The following is a 19,721-nucleotide window of genomic DNA, read 5'->3' on the forward strand; positions in this document are numbered from 1 at the left end:
AAGGGTTTAGTATTTCATTGAGGCTTTTTAATAGAAGGGTGCTGGCATTAAAAGAATAATTGGGAAGATATTGTATAGATGCTGTGAAAACTCTCAGAAAGGAGAAAGAGGGAAAGTGAAGAAGAAAACATAATACCTAAACAAACAAAAAAACAAACAAAAAAACCCAAATGCACTGTATCACCGAATACACAAACATGGTTTTGAAAACAGGCTGAGCCAACATCAAGCAATGATTCAGAAGTCACCTTTACACTCTACCTCTCACAAATAACTTTGAAGAAATGGTAGAGAACTCTGCAGTGTAGGAAGCTGGGTACTCTGAGTCAAAGACATTCAGAAACCTGTTAGAAAGGGAACACCTCCTCAATTCTTCCCATCAAGAACACAAGATCAATAACAATTTTTTTCTCTCATAGTAAGTGGGAAGATTTCTTCAGTTCTCTTTCTAAACAAGAGGTTTGACTCCTATTCTGTGAGCTCTTAAACCTTTCTAAAAGCAAAGGCTGTAAGATTTAAATTTAGAAGGGTACTTTAAAGATACCCCAGCAGTCTCCTTCTAGAAAATACACAATCACTTCAACTGTTTTCTTCATGTTGTTCGATCATTCACAAGCATTTTAGTCTTCAATTGTGTGAAGAAAAATGTACGGGGTTATGTTAGGAGGTATAAAAACTAAATATCTGATCTTTTGTGCACAGATTTGTTTTATATATAAAGCATGAGGACTTTTACTCCTTGTTTAAGCAAAAGTCTAAAACACAAATGATGTTTGACATGTTTGTTGCTTTTATATCAACACAAAAGTATAGGCATTGAATGTTCTCTAGTCCATTAACTTACACATATTTTGCAGGTGTTGAATTTTCTATTACTCATTGGAGTTTTTAAAGCTTGTTCAAAGATACAACATGTGCCATTTTCATGTGAGTTAATTTTAAGACAAGTTAAGTTTTATTCTTTGCTTTTTATTTTAAAGTTATAGCTTGAAATTGCATTAGCATCATCTTTCTACAATTTAATGGTTTAAAGTCATTATCAAGAAACATGAGAAACTCACAAGCCAGCTATCGTCTCATATGTTATAACAAATTTAACCAATAGTCCTATCATATTTGGGCCTTTATATCATCACAACATTATCAAAACAGCTGGTGGATTTATTTTAAAGTGTTCTTGCTTTTTCCAATGAGAATTTTCACAGATGGAAGCACCCTTCCAAGATAAACTCCAATCTGTTGTATTTAAAAACTACTTGGGGAACTTCAATAAGTTTGCATGTGTGAGAAGGGTGAATTAACATTACTTATACTTCTAGATTGAGCTGTCTAATAGCAAGTGTGCTAATGTACATTAATTTAATACAAAATGTCCCTAATAGCACATACAGAAAGTACAGGCACAGGGAACACTGTCAAGTTGTCACCATCTCTCAGTAAACAACCCATGGGTATTCACACATTTGGCAAAGGAGAGTGGGAACCTGTCATTAGCAGAACACACAAAAACTCCTGCCCTCACAGTATTCACCCTCTTCTGGAGACAAATGTGGACAGAATAGGTTTGGAGGTTTTACTCTGAAAACCCTCTCTTCATATCTCAGGCATACTAAATTTTAGGAAAGTTTTTCACAATATGATTAGACTTTAGAAATATGAATTAACTTTAGTCCTATGCAAACTGAATGTGTAAGGGAAGAATTAGTCTTGTAGAAAAGAAAATTTTTTATCTGACCTTGAGATGCTAAACTAGGAAATACATGTGAATGTGCACACAGGTGCACATGCAGGCTTTGAAGCCATGCACTTCTGGATTTAAATCCTGCTTATATCCTACTGGGGTGGGGGGGGGAATGTAGTATCTCTTAACCTCAGTTTCATCACTTGAAAAATGCAGATCAAAATTCCTTCTTAATTAATCATGTATACACTTTTTTTTTTAATTCGGCACATCACATGCCTAGTGCATTATGTAACATAGATCTAGCAAAAAGGTTTCCTTAAAAAGTTAATCCTAAGGGTTTAAGATTTTAAAGTTTATTAAAGAAAATTCACGTTAGGAAGTAGAAGAAGAAAGACAACAGGAAAGAAGTAAAAACTATACAAAGAAAAACTATAATCAACATATTAAGCCATAGAAAGAAATGGTATGGACACATGTAGACAGAGGGAGGATTATTTATATACCTTATAGAAATTGTAAAAATACCACCTCTACTTCTCCTCTTTTCTGGATTGTATCCACTGTTAACTGTTTAACTGACTTGAAAAGCTATTAACTTTCCCCATTAGTTAAGAAAACTGAGTGCATATGTGTACAAGTATTCCATTTATGAATCATCAAGTGTTTATTGAACTTCTACTACATGACACTATTGGTAACCACTAGATATTCATAAAGAATCAGTATTTGTGCCTCTAGACTGTTCCCATTAAATTAAATAAATTTTTTCATCTATACCAAAAATCTACCCTTTTCATACTTTCTATCATTGCTCAAATGATAATTCCTTTAAAAAGCTTTATTAATATTTCAGCCATTTTCTAATTAGAAGCATAAGGCCAGAATGTTCTTTGAACTACACCCTTTTGATCATTGTATTTGTTAATATACATTTACAGTAGTTGTATATTTTTTCTGACATGTATCTTTTATTATATTTTTAAAATTTTCTTGAGGTCAAAGATGATCTCTAATCTATATTCCTTGCCTATAAGCAGGTAGTGGAATATAAGACTAGAAACTCAATTGATTACTGTTTATATTTTAATATAAGAAATAAACATTTCTATAAAATTAAAAAAATAAAGTGCTTCACTTGGAGTTAGCAATTTAAACTACATAATGTAAATATCTGCTATAGAAATTTAAAAGCCCACTTTATCCATAGAAAATAAAATGTGCAATAGATTTTGTAAAAATTTACAGAGGTATTTTTTTCTTTCCAATAGGTTATTAATAAATATTAAAATAATAGGATGCAAGATTTTATTTAGTTGAATGCTATAGTTTGTGTATAGTAATAGATCATAATTCAGATATAATTTCTTCAAGAAGATAGGATACTTTCTATATCTAAACTTAAATTCAAATATAGAAATATTTGTTAAGAGTTAATGACCATTAAAACTTAAAAAAAAGGCAAGTAGAAATCTACACATATCATTTATATAGATCATTTAACTTGAAAGCAAATGAAAATGTTTTAATATGAGAAATTACTGAAGGTGAAATAAAATTAATATTGTTAGAACATCCAATACGTATATAGTACTCCCCTATAATCTGTGGAGGATACATTCTAAGACCTGCAGTGGATGCCTGAAATCATGGATAGTACTGAACCCTATATATGATTTTTTTTTCCCATACATACATACTTATAATAAAGTTTAATTTATAAATTAGGCACAGTATGAGATTAATAATAAAATAGAACAATTATAGCAATATACTGCAAAAAAGTTATGTTAATGTGATCTCTCTCTCAAAATATTTTATTGTATTATACTCACCCTTCTCTTCTGATAACGTGAGATGATAAAATGTCTGTATGTTGAGATGAAGTGAGTAACACAGGCATTGTGATGTAGCATTAGGCTACTATCGACCCTCTGATGATTTATCAAGAGGAACATATGCTTCCCAACACTGGTTGACCACGGATAACTAAAACCATGGAAAGTGAAGCTGATGACAAGGGGTGGGAGACTACTATATAATATAAAATATTTTTCTCTAATTTTATATTCTAACACCTCACTGAGATGAATTTTCCTTAAAACCCAACTAGACTGTATATATTTTCAAAGATAACCAGAATTATGGCTTAAATATGATTCTTTTTACTTGGACAGTTAAGAATATACACACACTGGGGCGCCTGGGTGGCGCAGTCGGTTAAGCGTCCGACTTCAGCCAGGTCACGATCTCGCGGTCCGTGAGTTCGAGCCCCGCGTCAGGCTCTGGGCTGATGGACGGCTCGGAGCCTGGAGCCTGTTTCCGATTCTGTGTCTCCCTCTCTCTCTGCCCCTCCCCCGATCATGCTATGTCTCTCTCTGTCCCAAAAATAAATAAAAAAACGTTGAAAAAAAAATTAAAAAAAAAAAAAGAATATACACACATTGTATTCTAAAAGGGCACTGGATGTCTAGGAGTTTGAAGTAGAAATTTAAGTATCTGGTTGTATCATTTCACTTCATAGATCTTCCTCTTCTGAAAGATGTTATACTATCAACAAAGTTACAACATACATGTTACTGGCTACTCAGAAAATATAATTGAGAATTACTCCATCTCAATTTAAAATATAAGTGACTACTACTTGGCAACAGAGAGAAAAACTATGGAGGTTTTTGTTGTTCTTTCTGTTTGTTTGTTTGTTTAAAAAAATAGTTATTTTGGGGCACCTGGGTGGCTCAGTCGGTTGAGCGTCCAACTTCAGCTCAGGTCATGATCTCATGGTTCATGAGTTTGAGCCCCGCATCGGGCTCTGTGCTGACAGCTCAGAGCCTGGAGCCTGCTTTGGATTCTGTGTCTCCCTCTATCTCTCTGCCCCTACCCCGTTCATGCTCTGTCTCTGTCTCTCTCTCTCAAAAATAAATACAAATTCAAAAAAATTTAAAAATAGTTATTTTAAAAAACAAAAAAGATTCAAGTCATCAAACTGCTTGCAAAGTTTAAATACATTTACAAGCATACCTTGTAGACATTGCAGTTTCTGTTCCAACCTACCGCAATAAAGCGAATACCTCACAATAAAGTGAATCAAATGAATTTTCTGGTTTACCAGTGCATATAAAGATAATGCCTACAGTATATACTGTAGTCTATTAAGTATGCAATAGTATTATGTCTAAAACAACAATGCACATATCTTAATGTAAAAAAAAAAAAACTTCATTGGTAATAAATGTTAACCATTACTCCAGTAATAACTGATCACAGATCACCAAAACAAATATAATAATTTAAAGGTTTGAAATATTGTAAGAATTACAAAATATGACAGAGACACAAAGTGAGCAAATGCTGTTGGAAAATGGTGCCAACAGACTTGTTCAGTGCAGCGTTCTCACAAAATTTCAATTTGTAAAAAAGCACATTATCTGCGAAGCACAATAAAGTCAAGTGCCATAAAAGAAAGTGTGACTGTATATTCTGAATAACAATAATATGCAATAGGAAAATTATAAACTGAAGGTGGGAGAGCACAAATTATCTCACCCTAAATAATCTTGTCCAAAATAAGATTTAAAACAAATTCAGTGACTGTTGTAGAACATTATATGTATAATTACTAATAAAGACAAAATTTCATTATTCACGATATTAGAAATAGACTTAACAGAAACCCATGGGGGAGGGGAAGGAAAAAAAAAAAAAAGAGGTTAGAGTGGGAGAGAGCCAAAGCATAAGAGACTGTTAAAAACTGAGAACAAACTGAGGGTTGATGGGGGGTGGGAGGGAGGGGAGGGTTGGTGATGGGTATTGAGGAGGGCACCTTTTGGGATGAGCACTGGGTGTTGTATGGAAACCAATTTGACAATAAACTTCATATATTGAAAAAAAAAAAGAAATAGACTATAACACTCCTATCTTCATCTTTTCAAGCAAAATAAAGTCAGATTATTTTGTGAGAGTTTGCTCTTCATTGACAAGAATATGAGATCCCTTAATTGACAGGGTATTGCAGTGTCTACCATACTGTATTATTATATTGTGGCTCATAAAACCAGCTGTCAGTCACTATTTGTACAGTGAGTACAAATAAATTTACCAGAAAAGTCTCTACTCCATTAATTTAAACCCACTACGACTTTCAAAGTTAAAACTAGTTTTGATTATAATAATTTACTTATATTTTTCAATTTACCAGTTTTCTGAAAACTAAAACCAAATTTCTTTAAGATGAAGTCTACTGTGTTATACATTTTACCCACCATTCAAGATGTTAATAGCACCTACTAAACTGTCATGATAGAAATATGTTGCTTATATGTATATATAAATATAATATCCTCTATATTTTATACCCTATATTTTACATTTATATTTTATACAGTTTATTTTTAATTTTTATTTTATTTACTTTTTGTTTCAATTTTTTATTTAAATACTAGTTAACAAATAGTGTAATATTAGTTTCAGGAGTAGAATTTCGTGATTCATCACTTTCATATAATATCTAGTATTCATCACAACAAATGCCCTCCTTAATGCCCATCACCCATTTAGCCCATCCCCCCGCCCACCTCTCCTCCAGCAACCCACAGTTTGTTGTCCACAATTAAGAGTCCGTTTTATGGTTTGCCTCTTTTCTTTCCCCTATGTTCATCTGTTTCATTTCTTAAGTTCCACATATGAGTGAAATGATATGGTATTTGTTTTTCTCTGATTTATTTCGCTTAGCATAATATACTCTAGCTCCATCCACATTGTTGCAAATGGCAAAATGTCATTCATTTTTACGGCTGAATAATATTCCCCTGTATATATACACCACGCCTTCTTTCACCATTCATCAATCGATGGACATTTGGGCTCTTTCCATAAGAATCTGAATGCATCACTTTGCATTCTCATCAACAGTGTAAGAGGGTTCTCCTTTCTCTGCATCCTCACCAACTTCTGTTGTATCCTGTGTTGTTAATTTTACCCATTCTGACAGGTGTGAGGTATATCTCATTGTAGGTTTTGATTTGTATTTCCCTAATGATGACTGATACTAAACACCTTTCCATGTGTCTGTGAGCCATCTGTATGTCTTCTTTGGAAAAGTGTCTATTCATGTTTTCTGCCCATTTTGTAACTGGATTATTGGTTTTTTGGATATTGAGTTGGTAAGTTCTTTACAGATTCTGTATACTACCTATCAGATATGTCATTTGCAAATATATTTTATATTTTAATAATGACAAATAACAAACACACTTTATATGGTGTAGTGTGATGCAGACCTAAAACACACTGGTGAAAAAATGAAAAAATAAGGAAAATTCAGTTATTCTATCAAGTAGTCATGGGATCTGGGATAAGTCACTTAGCCTTGCTTGGTTTCAGATTTCTTTTCTATACAATGAGATAGCAAGACAGATTAAAATTCCATTTGTCTAGATTCTGTTACATTGATTTTGACCTATTACTATTAAAATTATTCTAACTAGTATCTTATGTGTTCACACAGATTTTCCATAGTCCTAATTATACTATAGAAAAAAGTTGTGATGCCAGTTTAATTTACATATACATACATAAGACTAGATATCACTGTTCTATTTTTAAAATAATTGAAGTTTTTAAAAATATTTACTGAGGCTTATGTTCAAATGTGTCCCATACATAACATACAACCGCAAACAATGTGGTATTACTTGTTTCATATAAAATTGACTTAAGTTGTATAGTGGAAATCTTTTCTCATTTAGTTATAGTGACATAACTTTTACATTTTATATCACTTACATTTTGTAACAGATTGACTTGACTAACAGGGCTTTGAGTTACAGAAGGTTTTTCAGAAATAAATGTTCATCTTTTGAAATAAATATGAAGAAAAGGAGTTACTATTACACACTGTATTAGCTGTGATTAAAAGTAAAAATGTAACCTTTTAAAGGTCCAAAGACAGATATTACAAAACAGAAACAAGATAGATTTTGCATGAGCATTAATGACTCAATAGACAATGTAATATCCATTTATCTTTTTCAGCACAAGAAAGAAGATGGGACATTTTGAAAATAATATTCCAGTCTTTTAACACATGTAAATTCAGTGTCCTATCATTTTCCAGATTCAATATTGGGAAGTTATATATTAAAATTAAAGACTGAATTCTGGAATACACAGTTAATGTTATAGCAACGGATAAATGAATGAGGCAAAATGGGCATACATTTGCATTAATAATTTTAAATTAATGTTTTAGTATACTCTGAACACAATGTTCAATAATTATTTTTAGAGCCTTTTTATTTTATAAAATTAGTTTTATATGCAGAAAAGAGTTAGGATATTCTGAAAATAAATGTAATATCAGGAAAATGGCTTTAGTTAATGATAAGGTGTATAACTCATTATAGTAATTAAAATACCTTGGTCCTGTCAAAGATAGATTGCTAAGACAAATAGAGGGTTTGAAAACATACCTAAATAAATATGGAATTAAATATATGATAAATGTGGCATTTCAGGACATTGGGAGAATATATTATTCAAGGAATTTTGAATTATTACTTATTTAGAGGGAAAAAAGTTTGGATCTTTTTCTGTTTACACTAAAATAAAAACTTAGAATAGGGCTTGTCACATTTTACTCTGTATCCTCTCAGCTTGATTATATTTTATTTTACTAGTGAATTTTATTATTTTTTTAAGAGAGAGGGAGAGAGAGAGGGAGTGGAGGAGGGACACCGGGAGAGGGAGAGAATCTTAGGCAGGCTCCATGCTCAGCACTTGACATAGTGCTTGACCTCTTAACCATGAGATCATGGTCTCAGCCAAAATCAAGAGTCAGACACTTAAGTGAGCCACCGAGGTGCCCCTACTTTATTATTTTTATTTAAAAATATACATATTCATTGTAAAATAACATGTAGGTTTGTAAAAAAAAAGTTAATAACTTCTCTTCACCTCTCCTTCAACCTCAATCAACTCAGGAAACTAGTTTAAATTATATGTCTATGCCATGTTTTGTTTATAACTGGGTTTTATTTCTAAACATAATATTATGTTATCCATATTAGTATGCAACTTACTTTTTTTCACTTAATAGAGATACCCTTCTATGTCAATAAATACAATAATAACATATTTTAAGAATAGCCTCATAACATTCCATAATATGAATATAAAAACATAGTAAATAATATACAATATGTAATAAATAATATAGAGTTAGCAATTTTTATAATGATGGACACGATATCATCTCAAGTTTTTGCTACTTCAAATGATGCTACAATTTCTATAAAATAGAGTGTACACGTGCCATGATATGGTGGTACCTTCATTTCTCTAGGAAGAGCACATAATACAGCATTCTTAGCACAATGGTATATATATTTATAATTTAGAAACATATTTCTACTGCATGAGGTTTCTTGTTTCCTTTCAGCTAAATAGCATAGGAGGTTATTAAACTTTTTTTTTTTTAATTTTAGAGTGAGACATAGAGTGTATACATGTGAGCAGAGGAGAGAGACAAAAAGAGAGAGAATCCCAAGCAGGCTCCATGCTCAGCACAGATCCCAAAGCAGGGCTCTATCTCATGACCCAGGGATCATGACCTGAGCTGAAATTAAGAGTTGGTCACTTGGAGCTCCTGGGTAACTCAGTTGGTTAAGTGTCTGACTTCGGCTCAGGTCATGATCTCACGGTTCATGGGTTCGAGCCCTGTGTCAGGCTCTGTGCTGACAGCCCAGAGCCCGGAGTCTGCTTCAGATTCTGTGTCTCCCTCTCTCTCTCTGCCCCTCCTCTACTCGCGCTCTGTCTCTGTCTCTCAAAAATGAATAAACAATAGGAAAAAAAAGTCACTCAAGTGACTGAGCCACCCAGGTGCCCAGAGGTTATTAAACTTTTTAACTTCAATAATCTGATGAGAGAAAGTGGTGTCTCATCCTTTGATTTATATATTTCTGGCTAATATAGAAGTAAGAAATCTTTAATACGGCTATTAATCATTTGCACTACCTCTTTGTAATGTTTACGACCTTCTGCCCATGTGTATACTGGGTTAGGCTATTATTCTCATTTAAATACCAAGGAAATTTTTGATAACAGAGAAGTTAATACATGGTACAAAAAAAGAAAACTCACTTGGTCTCAAGTTTGGTTAATTTTTCTTTTAAAATGTGCATAGTAAAATTTGTTCTCACATAATTTATGACTTCCAAATTATTTTTAAAACATTTTAATATTTAAAAGTTAGTCCATTTAAAGTTTATGTTACATGGATTAATGAAGGGTTTTAAAAGTAAATTCAAAACTGTGCTGAACTATTTTTCAAAGAACCCATCATTTTCCACTGAACTGAAATACATTCTTCATTACACATTATCTTCTCATATTTACTTGGTTCTCTTTACAGACTTTCATCTGCCTAAGAAATGTATTCCTGTACCAACACTGCATGGCGATTTTAGAAGATGTATAGTTAGTTTCAAGATCTGATGTGGCAAATCTTTTTGTCTTATTTTTCCAAAGGTTTCTTTCTTCCTATAGCTTCCCAATTACTATTTAAATATTTGTTAATAAAAATCTGTGTTTCAATAGCTCTAGACTACCCATTAGGTCTTAAATTATTGTACTTTTCCACCTGTATTGAGAAATAGTTATTTGTTATTAGATTTAAAAAGTTAGAATTATAGGTAAAATATTTTTAAAAAGTGATCATGAATGTACTCATGATCTGTCATGTCCAAGGACTGAAAATGACAAGGCAATAAGACAGAAAAATAAGTGGAATCATCTTAAAGGCATTTGCTAAACCAGGTGAACACTGGATCCCATTTCCAGGTCCTCTGAGAACATAGCAAATATAAATCCCTGGTAAATAAAATGTATTCATTGTGATCCTCACAGAATTTCCACAGATAAAGCTTCAAAGAAAATCAGCAAAGTAAAAAAAAATAAATAAACATATGAAGAAACAAAGCATGATGAGTGGAACCAGCAGAACTACAAACAGTATAATCAGACTGATAGAAACTTTAGTGGAACTCCCAGAGTATGAAAAATGAGTATTTTTATATATTTAAAGAAATGACAGGCTTAGAAAATGATTTAAAAGCTAGCAGAGTTTTTAAAAATGCAAAATAAAGAGGATAAGTTAACCGTCATGGAGAACAGAGTAAAATGGTTTAACATGTATCTAATAAGAGTTCCATAAGGAAATGATGGTCAAAGAGAAAATCCCCCAAATGAGGAAAGTCATCAATGCATAGATTCAAGAACACCAGGGCAAACCAGGCAGGATAAATAAAAAGAAATCCAACTTAGATAAATCACTGTTTAGTTGAACAATGAAAATAAAAAGATCTTTAAAGCACCAAATGAGCAATAATTAAGGTTCAAAGACAGATATTACAAAAGACATGTAATATCAAATGAGAAATAATTAAGTTTCTATTAATTTTTCAATAGCATCAGTGTAAGCAAAAGTAAACTACTTTCCAATGGAAATTCCAATATGGAAAATAAAAAGATTAGAAAAAGAAAAAAAATGAAGAAAATTAGGAAAAACGTGAATAAAGCTAATCAAACACTGACTAATAAAGCATTAACAATACTATGTCTTGGAGTTGTAAAAGGATAAAATTGATATACAGAAAACATTGTTTTATGACTTAGGGACAAGCTTATTTGAAGTATAGTATTTTGTGCTGGAAGACCCACTCAGATGAGTACCCTAAATGATACAGACCCATGCCATAAAGTAGTCATAAAAATTTGAATATATTCAGTCCTAGAAAAATACATTTTTCACATTATTCAAATATTGGCATCTTAACTGTAAAGGAAATGGACACATGAATTCAGAACTATTTATTTCAACCAAATGGCATATCCAACTCTACAGGATAGTGGCTTGCTTACTCTCTAGAGCATAACAGAGTTTTTAAAAGCTGTGTTCTCTTGAGTGTCATTTTATGGCAGCAGGCAGGTAAGTTTCTGACAGTCCTCTTAGAATGAACAGAGGTGCTCACAGTTATCATCTAGCAAAACAAGTGAGGGAACTAACCTTGGGTACTGAAGGAAACCTTATCTCTACCTTTTTATTTTACACATCTAAAATATTCATATTTTCAAACACTATTGCATATTAAGTTATGGACTTCCTAATATTTTTTCATCTCCTTATTTCTCTGTCATAATAGTGGGAGAAAGCCTAATGGTCTTACATAATAAGTTATGTGTTTGGACATTAGTTTCTAAGACCTAGGAAGCCACTACTGTTTTTTTTTTTTTTTGAACAAGAGAGTAATATAATTAGAGCTATGCTTTTAGAAGATTATTCTGGAAGTGATCAACATTTTACTTGATAAAGGTATTAAACCACTTAGCCACTGCAATTGAAAAGCAAACTCAAAAGGAGGATGAAGTAAATCTACTCACTGCACTTCTGTTTTGTAACACTTGCATCAGGTACATGCATGTGTGTGTATATGTGAGTATACACACACACACACATACACGCACATATATCAGTATTTTAAATTAAAATATTGTTGTCAATAGCATTTATCAAATGAATTCTGCTGGTTAAATTTCGTTGCTCCTCTGACTTCTAGTTACTTTCAGTAGAGTTCTATGATAAATAAGAGATTTTTATTTTACATCGATTCATTTAGTCAGCTTTTCTGTAATATGTGTTATTAAATTTTTTTATCTAGGTATAAAAGCCACACAAATCTGGGCACACAGACTCCATAAAATATGCAAATAGGTGGAAAAATCAATGCTTTACAATTGTATTGAAAATTTTGAAAAGAGAAAGTATCTCTATTATTTAAAATAAAGCATCATGAAACAAAAGAACATTTTTAAAAACAGTGATTCTTTTTCATTACATTTATAGATTGGCCTCATGCATTCTGATATAAAGTGCTGTTTGTTTTTTTTTTTTCCAAAGGGAAGCTATCAAGAAATATAACCCAGTATTCACAGTTTGATGACTCTGAAACGTGTACTTCCGATTGAGAGATACAATTGAGAACAACAGCCTGCATGAATGAAACAGAGAAAAACTGACTGAGGAGGTACAATGGAATTGACTGTACCTTTGAAAACTAGAGCTGTAATCCAGTTTGTAAGAAAATAAAGAATGGAAGTATTGGCCTAAACTCCACTGAATCACAGAAACCTAACACAATACAATACAAGTGACATCCTTTTCTCAAAGAGGCACAAGGCTCATTGAGTCTGGCGATTCAATTACCCTCTCAACCTGGAAAGAACCCCCCTCCTGAGTTGAGGTCCACTGGCAGAGCAGTATGGGACAGCCTACATTGTACACAGCTGGTAAATACCTAAAAAGCGGAAGGCTTTAAAGAACAAGAATCTCTGACCTTTTATGATTACTACAGTGATTCTTCAACAAAACACTACTTAACGATAGAATTCCCTAAATGTCTATAGAAAAATCACATTTTCAATTAAACGTCTCCAAATATTTTCTCTTCATATAAAATCTGTTTAAATAAATAGCTAAGTATAACACTTCATTAGGAAATAAAGAAAACAAATTAATGAAACAGAAAGTTTTTCTAAAATAGGCTTCTGATCTTACTTAGACATTTTATAAACTTCTCAAAGAATACCATTATCCGATTTGTCTTTTTTTTTTCCTATAAAATTGTATAAACCTTGAATGAATGGAGAATATGCTAATGAGAATCACAATATCAATAATGAATTTTGGAATATCTAGGGAACATCCAGCCAGCATGGATCATAATTGTAATACTGTCTCATGCTTAAAGTCAAGGCTGGTACCTTGGAAATAATTTTAGCCAAAACACATTAGACTTCAAACTCTGGACATTTTGTTTCACTCCTTTTCTGTGAAGTCATTATTAAACAAAGAAGGTTTCACATATAAGTTTCACATAAATTATTTATTTTCACATATAAGACACAGGTCTTGTGATGATAGATGTGTGGTATACCATGAAGTTAATAAATGAGATCACTTCCTAGAATTCTTCTTCCTAATTACAAAACAAATATAAAGCATTGATAATTTCCTCTATGTCTAGGATTAAGTCTCAAATATTGAGCATAGAATTAATATATTTTCACAAGTGAATCCCAATCTAATTGCCTTGTCTCTTTCCCATCACTCTTTTTTATGTAATCTAGGCCCTTTTACAGCCACAATGAATTTATTACATCTGCCTAAACTTACCACATATATACATTCCTGCTTTTGTGCATGCTGAATACACTTTCTAGATTGCATAGGTTGCAGCACTAACCACATTCAGTTATAGTTAGAGTGGTTTTTTTTAATTTTTTATGTACCTGCTTTTGCGTATAAATTATGAACTTCTAAAAGGCTGGGCCGTAGCAGGGATGCAATACCTGTCACTGTGTTTGGTACATAGCAGCTACTCAATAAATATAACAGCTATAAAAATAGTAATCCCTTGTATACCATTTACCATATTGAATGAATAGGATAATTAATAATTCCATATCAACAAAATATTTTTAAATAATAAAAAATTATTATTTTCTAAAAAATAGTATGTTTGAGATTTTCACATACAAGTATTTAGTTTACACCACAACCTTGTAGGACAGATGCTGTCTTTCTTCCATAAATAAGTGATTTTTCCTGGGTTCACAATAAGTGGTCAATCTAAAATTTAACCTAGACTTAAAATCCTAATAAAGATGACCATGTAGATTAATATCATACTGTATACCTAAGTTTTAACCTTTCTTTTGAAATCTTAAAACTATACAAATGTACCATTTTTCTCTTGAAATACTTTTTTAAAATAATTGACATTGAGAAATGATGTTTATAAAAAAGGTACCTGGTTGTTGAAGGAGCATTTATTGGATTTTTACAGCATTTTAGAACATAAATGTCAAACCTTGTGAAAAAAAGAATTCTCTACATCCTTATAGGAAGACCTCCTTCATCTCCTGCTCATTTGATAAAGCATCAGACACTTGGCGAAGAGCTCACAAATACTCATTTCACAAAGAAAAGATACTATTAATTAATCATTTAATTAATCAAAAATTCACTAAGTGAATGAAAAACTGTGCTTAGTCTTACACTGGTTTAAAAAAAAAGGTTGAAACTCCTTTTGTTCTACTTATGCTCACAAAAGCCTGGTTTCTATTTTTTGGTGTTGGGGTTTTTTGGTTATAAGTCTATCTAGTGTGTATGAATTATTCCAAATCTTAAATAAAATTATTTGAATTTTAGCCCCAGGGAAAAGTACAATTCCTTGACGTGTCTCAGTGTGTGAGGCTTCATACCAAAACATATTTTAGAGCAGATATTTAATAAATTTGAAATGTGTTTTGATAATCAATGACAGTTCCTATCTATAAGCATTTACCAAGCTTAAGCTAGAGTCAATCTATTCAGTGAGTGCCTTGGATGAAAAAATCATTATTTTCAACACAAACTAATCTTTTAAATCAATAAACAATAAACATGCATTTTTACAATAATTATATCAAAACTTGGAAGAGGCTAATTAATAAAATGTGGTACATTTTCACATGCCTATAGAAATCACATTTCTAATACTTTAACCCAATTTACCAACACAGGTCATAGTAGACAGACATCAAGATCAAATGCTGTTAATTTTATTTGCAGAGCTAAATATGAATTTACCTTGTTTGCAATACTTGTGATGAATGATTTGATATCTAGATTAGTTGGACAGCTCTTCTGACAGGGGGCATCAGCACATTTCAGGCACCTAAGAAATAATATAACCAGATTAAAGAAACTATAAGGTAAGTGAGATAATATTATATATATATATATATTCTCTACCCTACACCCATTCAGAGTTAGTGTCTAGTAAGAACAAATAAAATTGTGCTTTTTTTAGGTACAAAATCTTTTTTTAAGCAGTAAACATAGAGTATCTGGGTTTCATTTTTTGTACACCTTCTGAGATGTATAAAATAGCACCACTCAGGTTAACTGCCCCTTCTCTCCATGTTCCTCCTAGAGATTAAAAGGATCATATTTATTTAAGATACATCATTCACTCATTTACTAAATCAGTCTTTTTTGACCTCTCACTAAACTGACAGTGCTCAGAGAATGCAGTCTTTAATGATAAAAGTTTTGTATGCCTTGAAGCCCGCAATTATTATACACACACAAAAGCAAAGTCTCTGTCATTTTACTGCTTGTAACGTCCTTTCTTCCACCCTTCGTCCCTCCCACTTTGTCTCCCACATTTCTTCTATCCCTCCTTCTTTCCCTCCCATCATCTCTCTCTCCCTCCAATTTTCTGATGTTCTTTAACCTCTAAACTATTCACACGGCAACTGGCCTTTGTAGTACATGCTTCAATGCATAGCCCAGATCCACCCCCTTCCAGAATGAAGCATTTATTCCCCTGCTGCTGTGCCCTTAGTCAAAGAGAACAGGCTCAACCAAGGTCGTGTCCCCTTTCTAGTAGCAGCCTGCTTCCAATTACAGGTCAATGAAGAGGTTAGAGCCCAGTCCCCTTGCCCAGACTTGGGGAACAAGTCTGCAGAAATCCATTGCAGCCTTTATTATGGCTGTCTGTCCAATCCTGATTCCTTCACTGTTGCACAAATGTTGATCTTCTAATAAATTTCCTGCATACTAATCCCATCTCAGAATCTGCTTCCTGGAGAACTGACCAGAGACATGTTAAAACTTTAGTGTACCTAAGGACCAGCTTGGTAAATGTCACAGTTTCCACAGAGGAACCCCTCCTGAGTCTGAGTTATTGGCTTGGGAAACTATTTTGAAAAAAAAACTAAAAAGCCTTTGAGGTGATTCTGCTATACATGGTTCGATCCACACAGCAAGAATCATGATTGTATAATTACTACTTCAGGACTGAAATCACGGGCTAGAATGGTCCTTAATTTGCACATTATGTGTGTTATTCATTCATTTATTCATTCACTTAATAAAAAATCTAATCAGTCTCTGTTACATGGCAGAACCTTGGATATAAAATTGATGACCACCATGGTCCTACTCTCATGCACCTTGAGATTTGGAGGAAGTTCACACATATAAAAGGCAACTGTAGTTGTCAATGTGAATTTGGGTGAAAATAGCATGCTCAGGGAGGATATCAGAGGAACTGTAGTACTGGAGGCAGAGAGTCAGGGAAAGCTGATTGGGAGGAGTAACACTCAAAAGGAAGAGTGAAGAATGAGTGGGCATTAGGGAAGAGGAAAATGGTGGGATTTGGAGTGTAAGGTCACTCAAGAGAATAAGTCAGTATGTGCCCAGGTCTGGAGAAAAGTACAAGGTACATAAACTAATGCAGTCTGGTCTGTCACACAGGGAGAACAGGAGTAGAGAAGAATCAGGCTGGAAATTTGAAACTTAAGATACACCACTGTCACTCCTGTAAGAAGTCCAGAATTCTCCAAGAATTTCATTGAGAATGAATCCTACACTGCTTGGTGACAAAGGTGACTAGCTAGCTCATTTTCTATCTACTTCCATGTGTAAAGACCTTGGTTCATTTCCTTTGAGAAAACAATACTGGTCTCCTTGTCATTCTTTTGTGAGTAGGAGAGTTCTCTTCATTGTCTGAACCAATTTCTCAGCACCTAATTAATATCTTGTTTTTAAATCTGATCTCTTTTCTCTGGTTTGTGCCCTTAGCCTTCTCTCTAAATTAAATTTTACACAATGAGTACCGAAGGCTTTTCATAATCAATTGTCTTCTCTGAAATGTAGTCATTAAACCTCTCCCCTATCATTTCTCTAAATGCCATTGTTAGATTCACATTTATCATTTAGTTGAATTCCTATCTTCTCATACTTATGATTTTTTCCCTAAAACACTGTCACTGAGTTCAAAAAGAACTTCTTGAAAGTGTAATCAGCAGCATACATTGCAAAACAATGCAAACAGAGCATAATACATGGTCTATTTGGTCTATGATGTTGAAATGAGGTGATACTTTATGTGTTATCTTCACATGGATAAATATGTTGAGCATTATTAGTGGTTTGAAAGGATCTCCTATTATGTAGTAAAATAAAATAGCTAGAAATTTGGCAAATAATATGCCATCTTAAGTATCTTCTAATTTATAAAAAAAAGTCATTTCAACAGTTTTAAAAATATCTGGCAATTCACAGGAATAAAGCAACAAATGTACTTATTTGTTTCATATGTGTATATGTGTGTGTATATATATATGTCTGTGTACATGTGTATACATATCACTTATGTCATATAGATTCTGCTTATCCCTAATGAACTCACAAGTTTCCTACCTTTCTTTTTTCTAATACCCAACCTGAATAATAAGGCAATTAAAATATAAAGTTATAATGTCAGCAGGTATGAATGAGCCAAATTAATGCACAGTGTATTGTCCTGTTCTTCTAGAGAAATCTTAAATTCAACATAAACAGATTCACTTAACAGCACTGACAATGTAAGGATTTTTAGTTGTGGTTATTAAGCCTCTTTACCAAATAATTCCCTTTTTATTATTGAGCTAGTTCACAAATAACAGCTGTTGGAAATGTCAGATGTTAATGAGGCAGGGCAATGCAAACCTGAATTGTAGCATTCTTTTTTTCTTTGGTGCCATGAATATGCCAGAATGGGCAGACTCTGATAATAATACCATCTTGCAATTCTCTAAGCGCTCTGCAGACTAAAGTGCATCGGGCTGCCATTAATCCCACTTATCACTCTGACAGCTCAGTAATTACACTACTGCTATAGCCAGGTAGTCCTAATAAAATATCAACCACTGCACTGGAATGCATACTGGTGAGATGTTTTATTAAACTTGGGGGGGGGGGAGGGTTGATCATCAAGTGACATTAGTGTTGACCTATTTTTCTATTTGACAATAAATTATCCTTTGACCATGCCATAATAGATATTACAGAGTGCATTTACTGTACCAAATCAGAAAGGTACTGCATTACAATGATGTAGGCAAATGGTGTAAATAAAATAGCAGAAATGCATGTCAGAATGTTATTACCTAAATTGCTTTAAATGATTGATACCATGAAAAATCACAGACACAGTACTTAGGGGAATATGTCAACAATTATTGTAAACCACCATTCTACATAAATTTTTCCTAAGAAGTAACATTTAAATTACACTTGTTTTTATCTTCATTCATTTAATTCCCCTTTTATGTTTCAAAGTTACTCTGTTACAATGCAATTTATTTTTAAATGCACTATAAGAGCCAAAAGTTAATTCAGATAAACAATCATGTAATATTTTTAATCCCCAAATAATTATATTTATACCAAAAGGAGTATTTTAGATTTTTTAAAGCAATGAAACATCTTAGATTTTTTACTAGTGATAAACTTTTTTCAATTCCACATTTAATAGAGGGCATAACAATGGATTTCATTAAAAGCAAAATATAGAATCCTTAATAATGTTAATCCTTCATGATTCAACATGACCATAAAAAATGTATGAAAACTTTAGTACTGCTACTTAAGGGACAAAAACTATTAAAGATATAAAGATCTTTCTCCAGGGAAAGGGAGCCATGATTCCTCTCCCCAAATATTAGTGAGCTTGGACAGTTTTACTCTATAGAATAACACCAAAAAAAATTATACTAAGTAAAGAAATGAACATTTCATTCTTTACACATCTGAGAACAGATGCCTGCTTCTTTTATTGTTAAGCATCCATAGCAGCTGGAATTGTGACCTATGCTTGTTAAAGAATTTTCTAATCCATGAGTTTAAATAACAGTTTCTTCCTCAATTTAAAAAAAAAAATAAATCAGAGGCACATGGGTGGCTCAGTCAGTTAAGTGTCCAACTCCTGATTTCATTTCAGGTTACGATCTCACAGTTGTGAGATGTAGCCTCACATTGGACTTGGTGCTGGGTGTAGGCTTGCTTAGAATTCTCTTTCTGCTTCTCTGCCCTTTCCCCACTCATATTGCATTGTCTTTGTTTTTTTGCTAGACTGGGTTCAATCAAGTTAGCACTGTTTGATCAGGCTAT

General features: G+C 32.8%; 1 protein-coding gene across 6 annotated transcripts in view; it reads right to left on the bottom strand.

The window, feature by feature from the left end:
- Nucleotides 1-19,721, bottom strand: part of DPYD (dihydropyrimidine dehydrogenase) — an 851,480-nt gene that overhangs the window by 636,668 nt on the left and 195,091 nt on the right. For all 6 annotated transcript variants that reach the window (XM_042997970.1, XM_042997965.1, XM_042997967.1 and 3 more), the window contains exon 4: nucleotides 15,369-15,456. In XM_042997970.1, the coding sequence (XP_042853904.1) occupies nucleotides 15,369-15,456 (88 nt within the window). The remainder of the gene's footprint in view (nucleotides 1-15,368; nucleotides 15,457-19,721) is intronic.

Source organism: Panthera tigris, chromosome C1 (assembly GCF_018350195.1).
Source record: "Panthera tigris isolate Pti1 chromosome C1, P.tigris_Pti1_mat1.1, whole genome shotgun sequence".
In the NCBI taxonomy this organism is placed as follows: domain Eukaryota; kingdom Metazoa; phylum Chordata; class Mammalia; order Carnivora; family Felidae; genus Panthera; species Panthera tigris.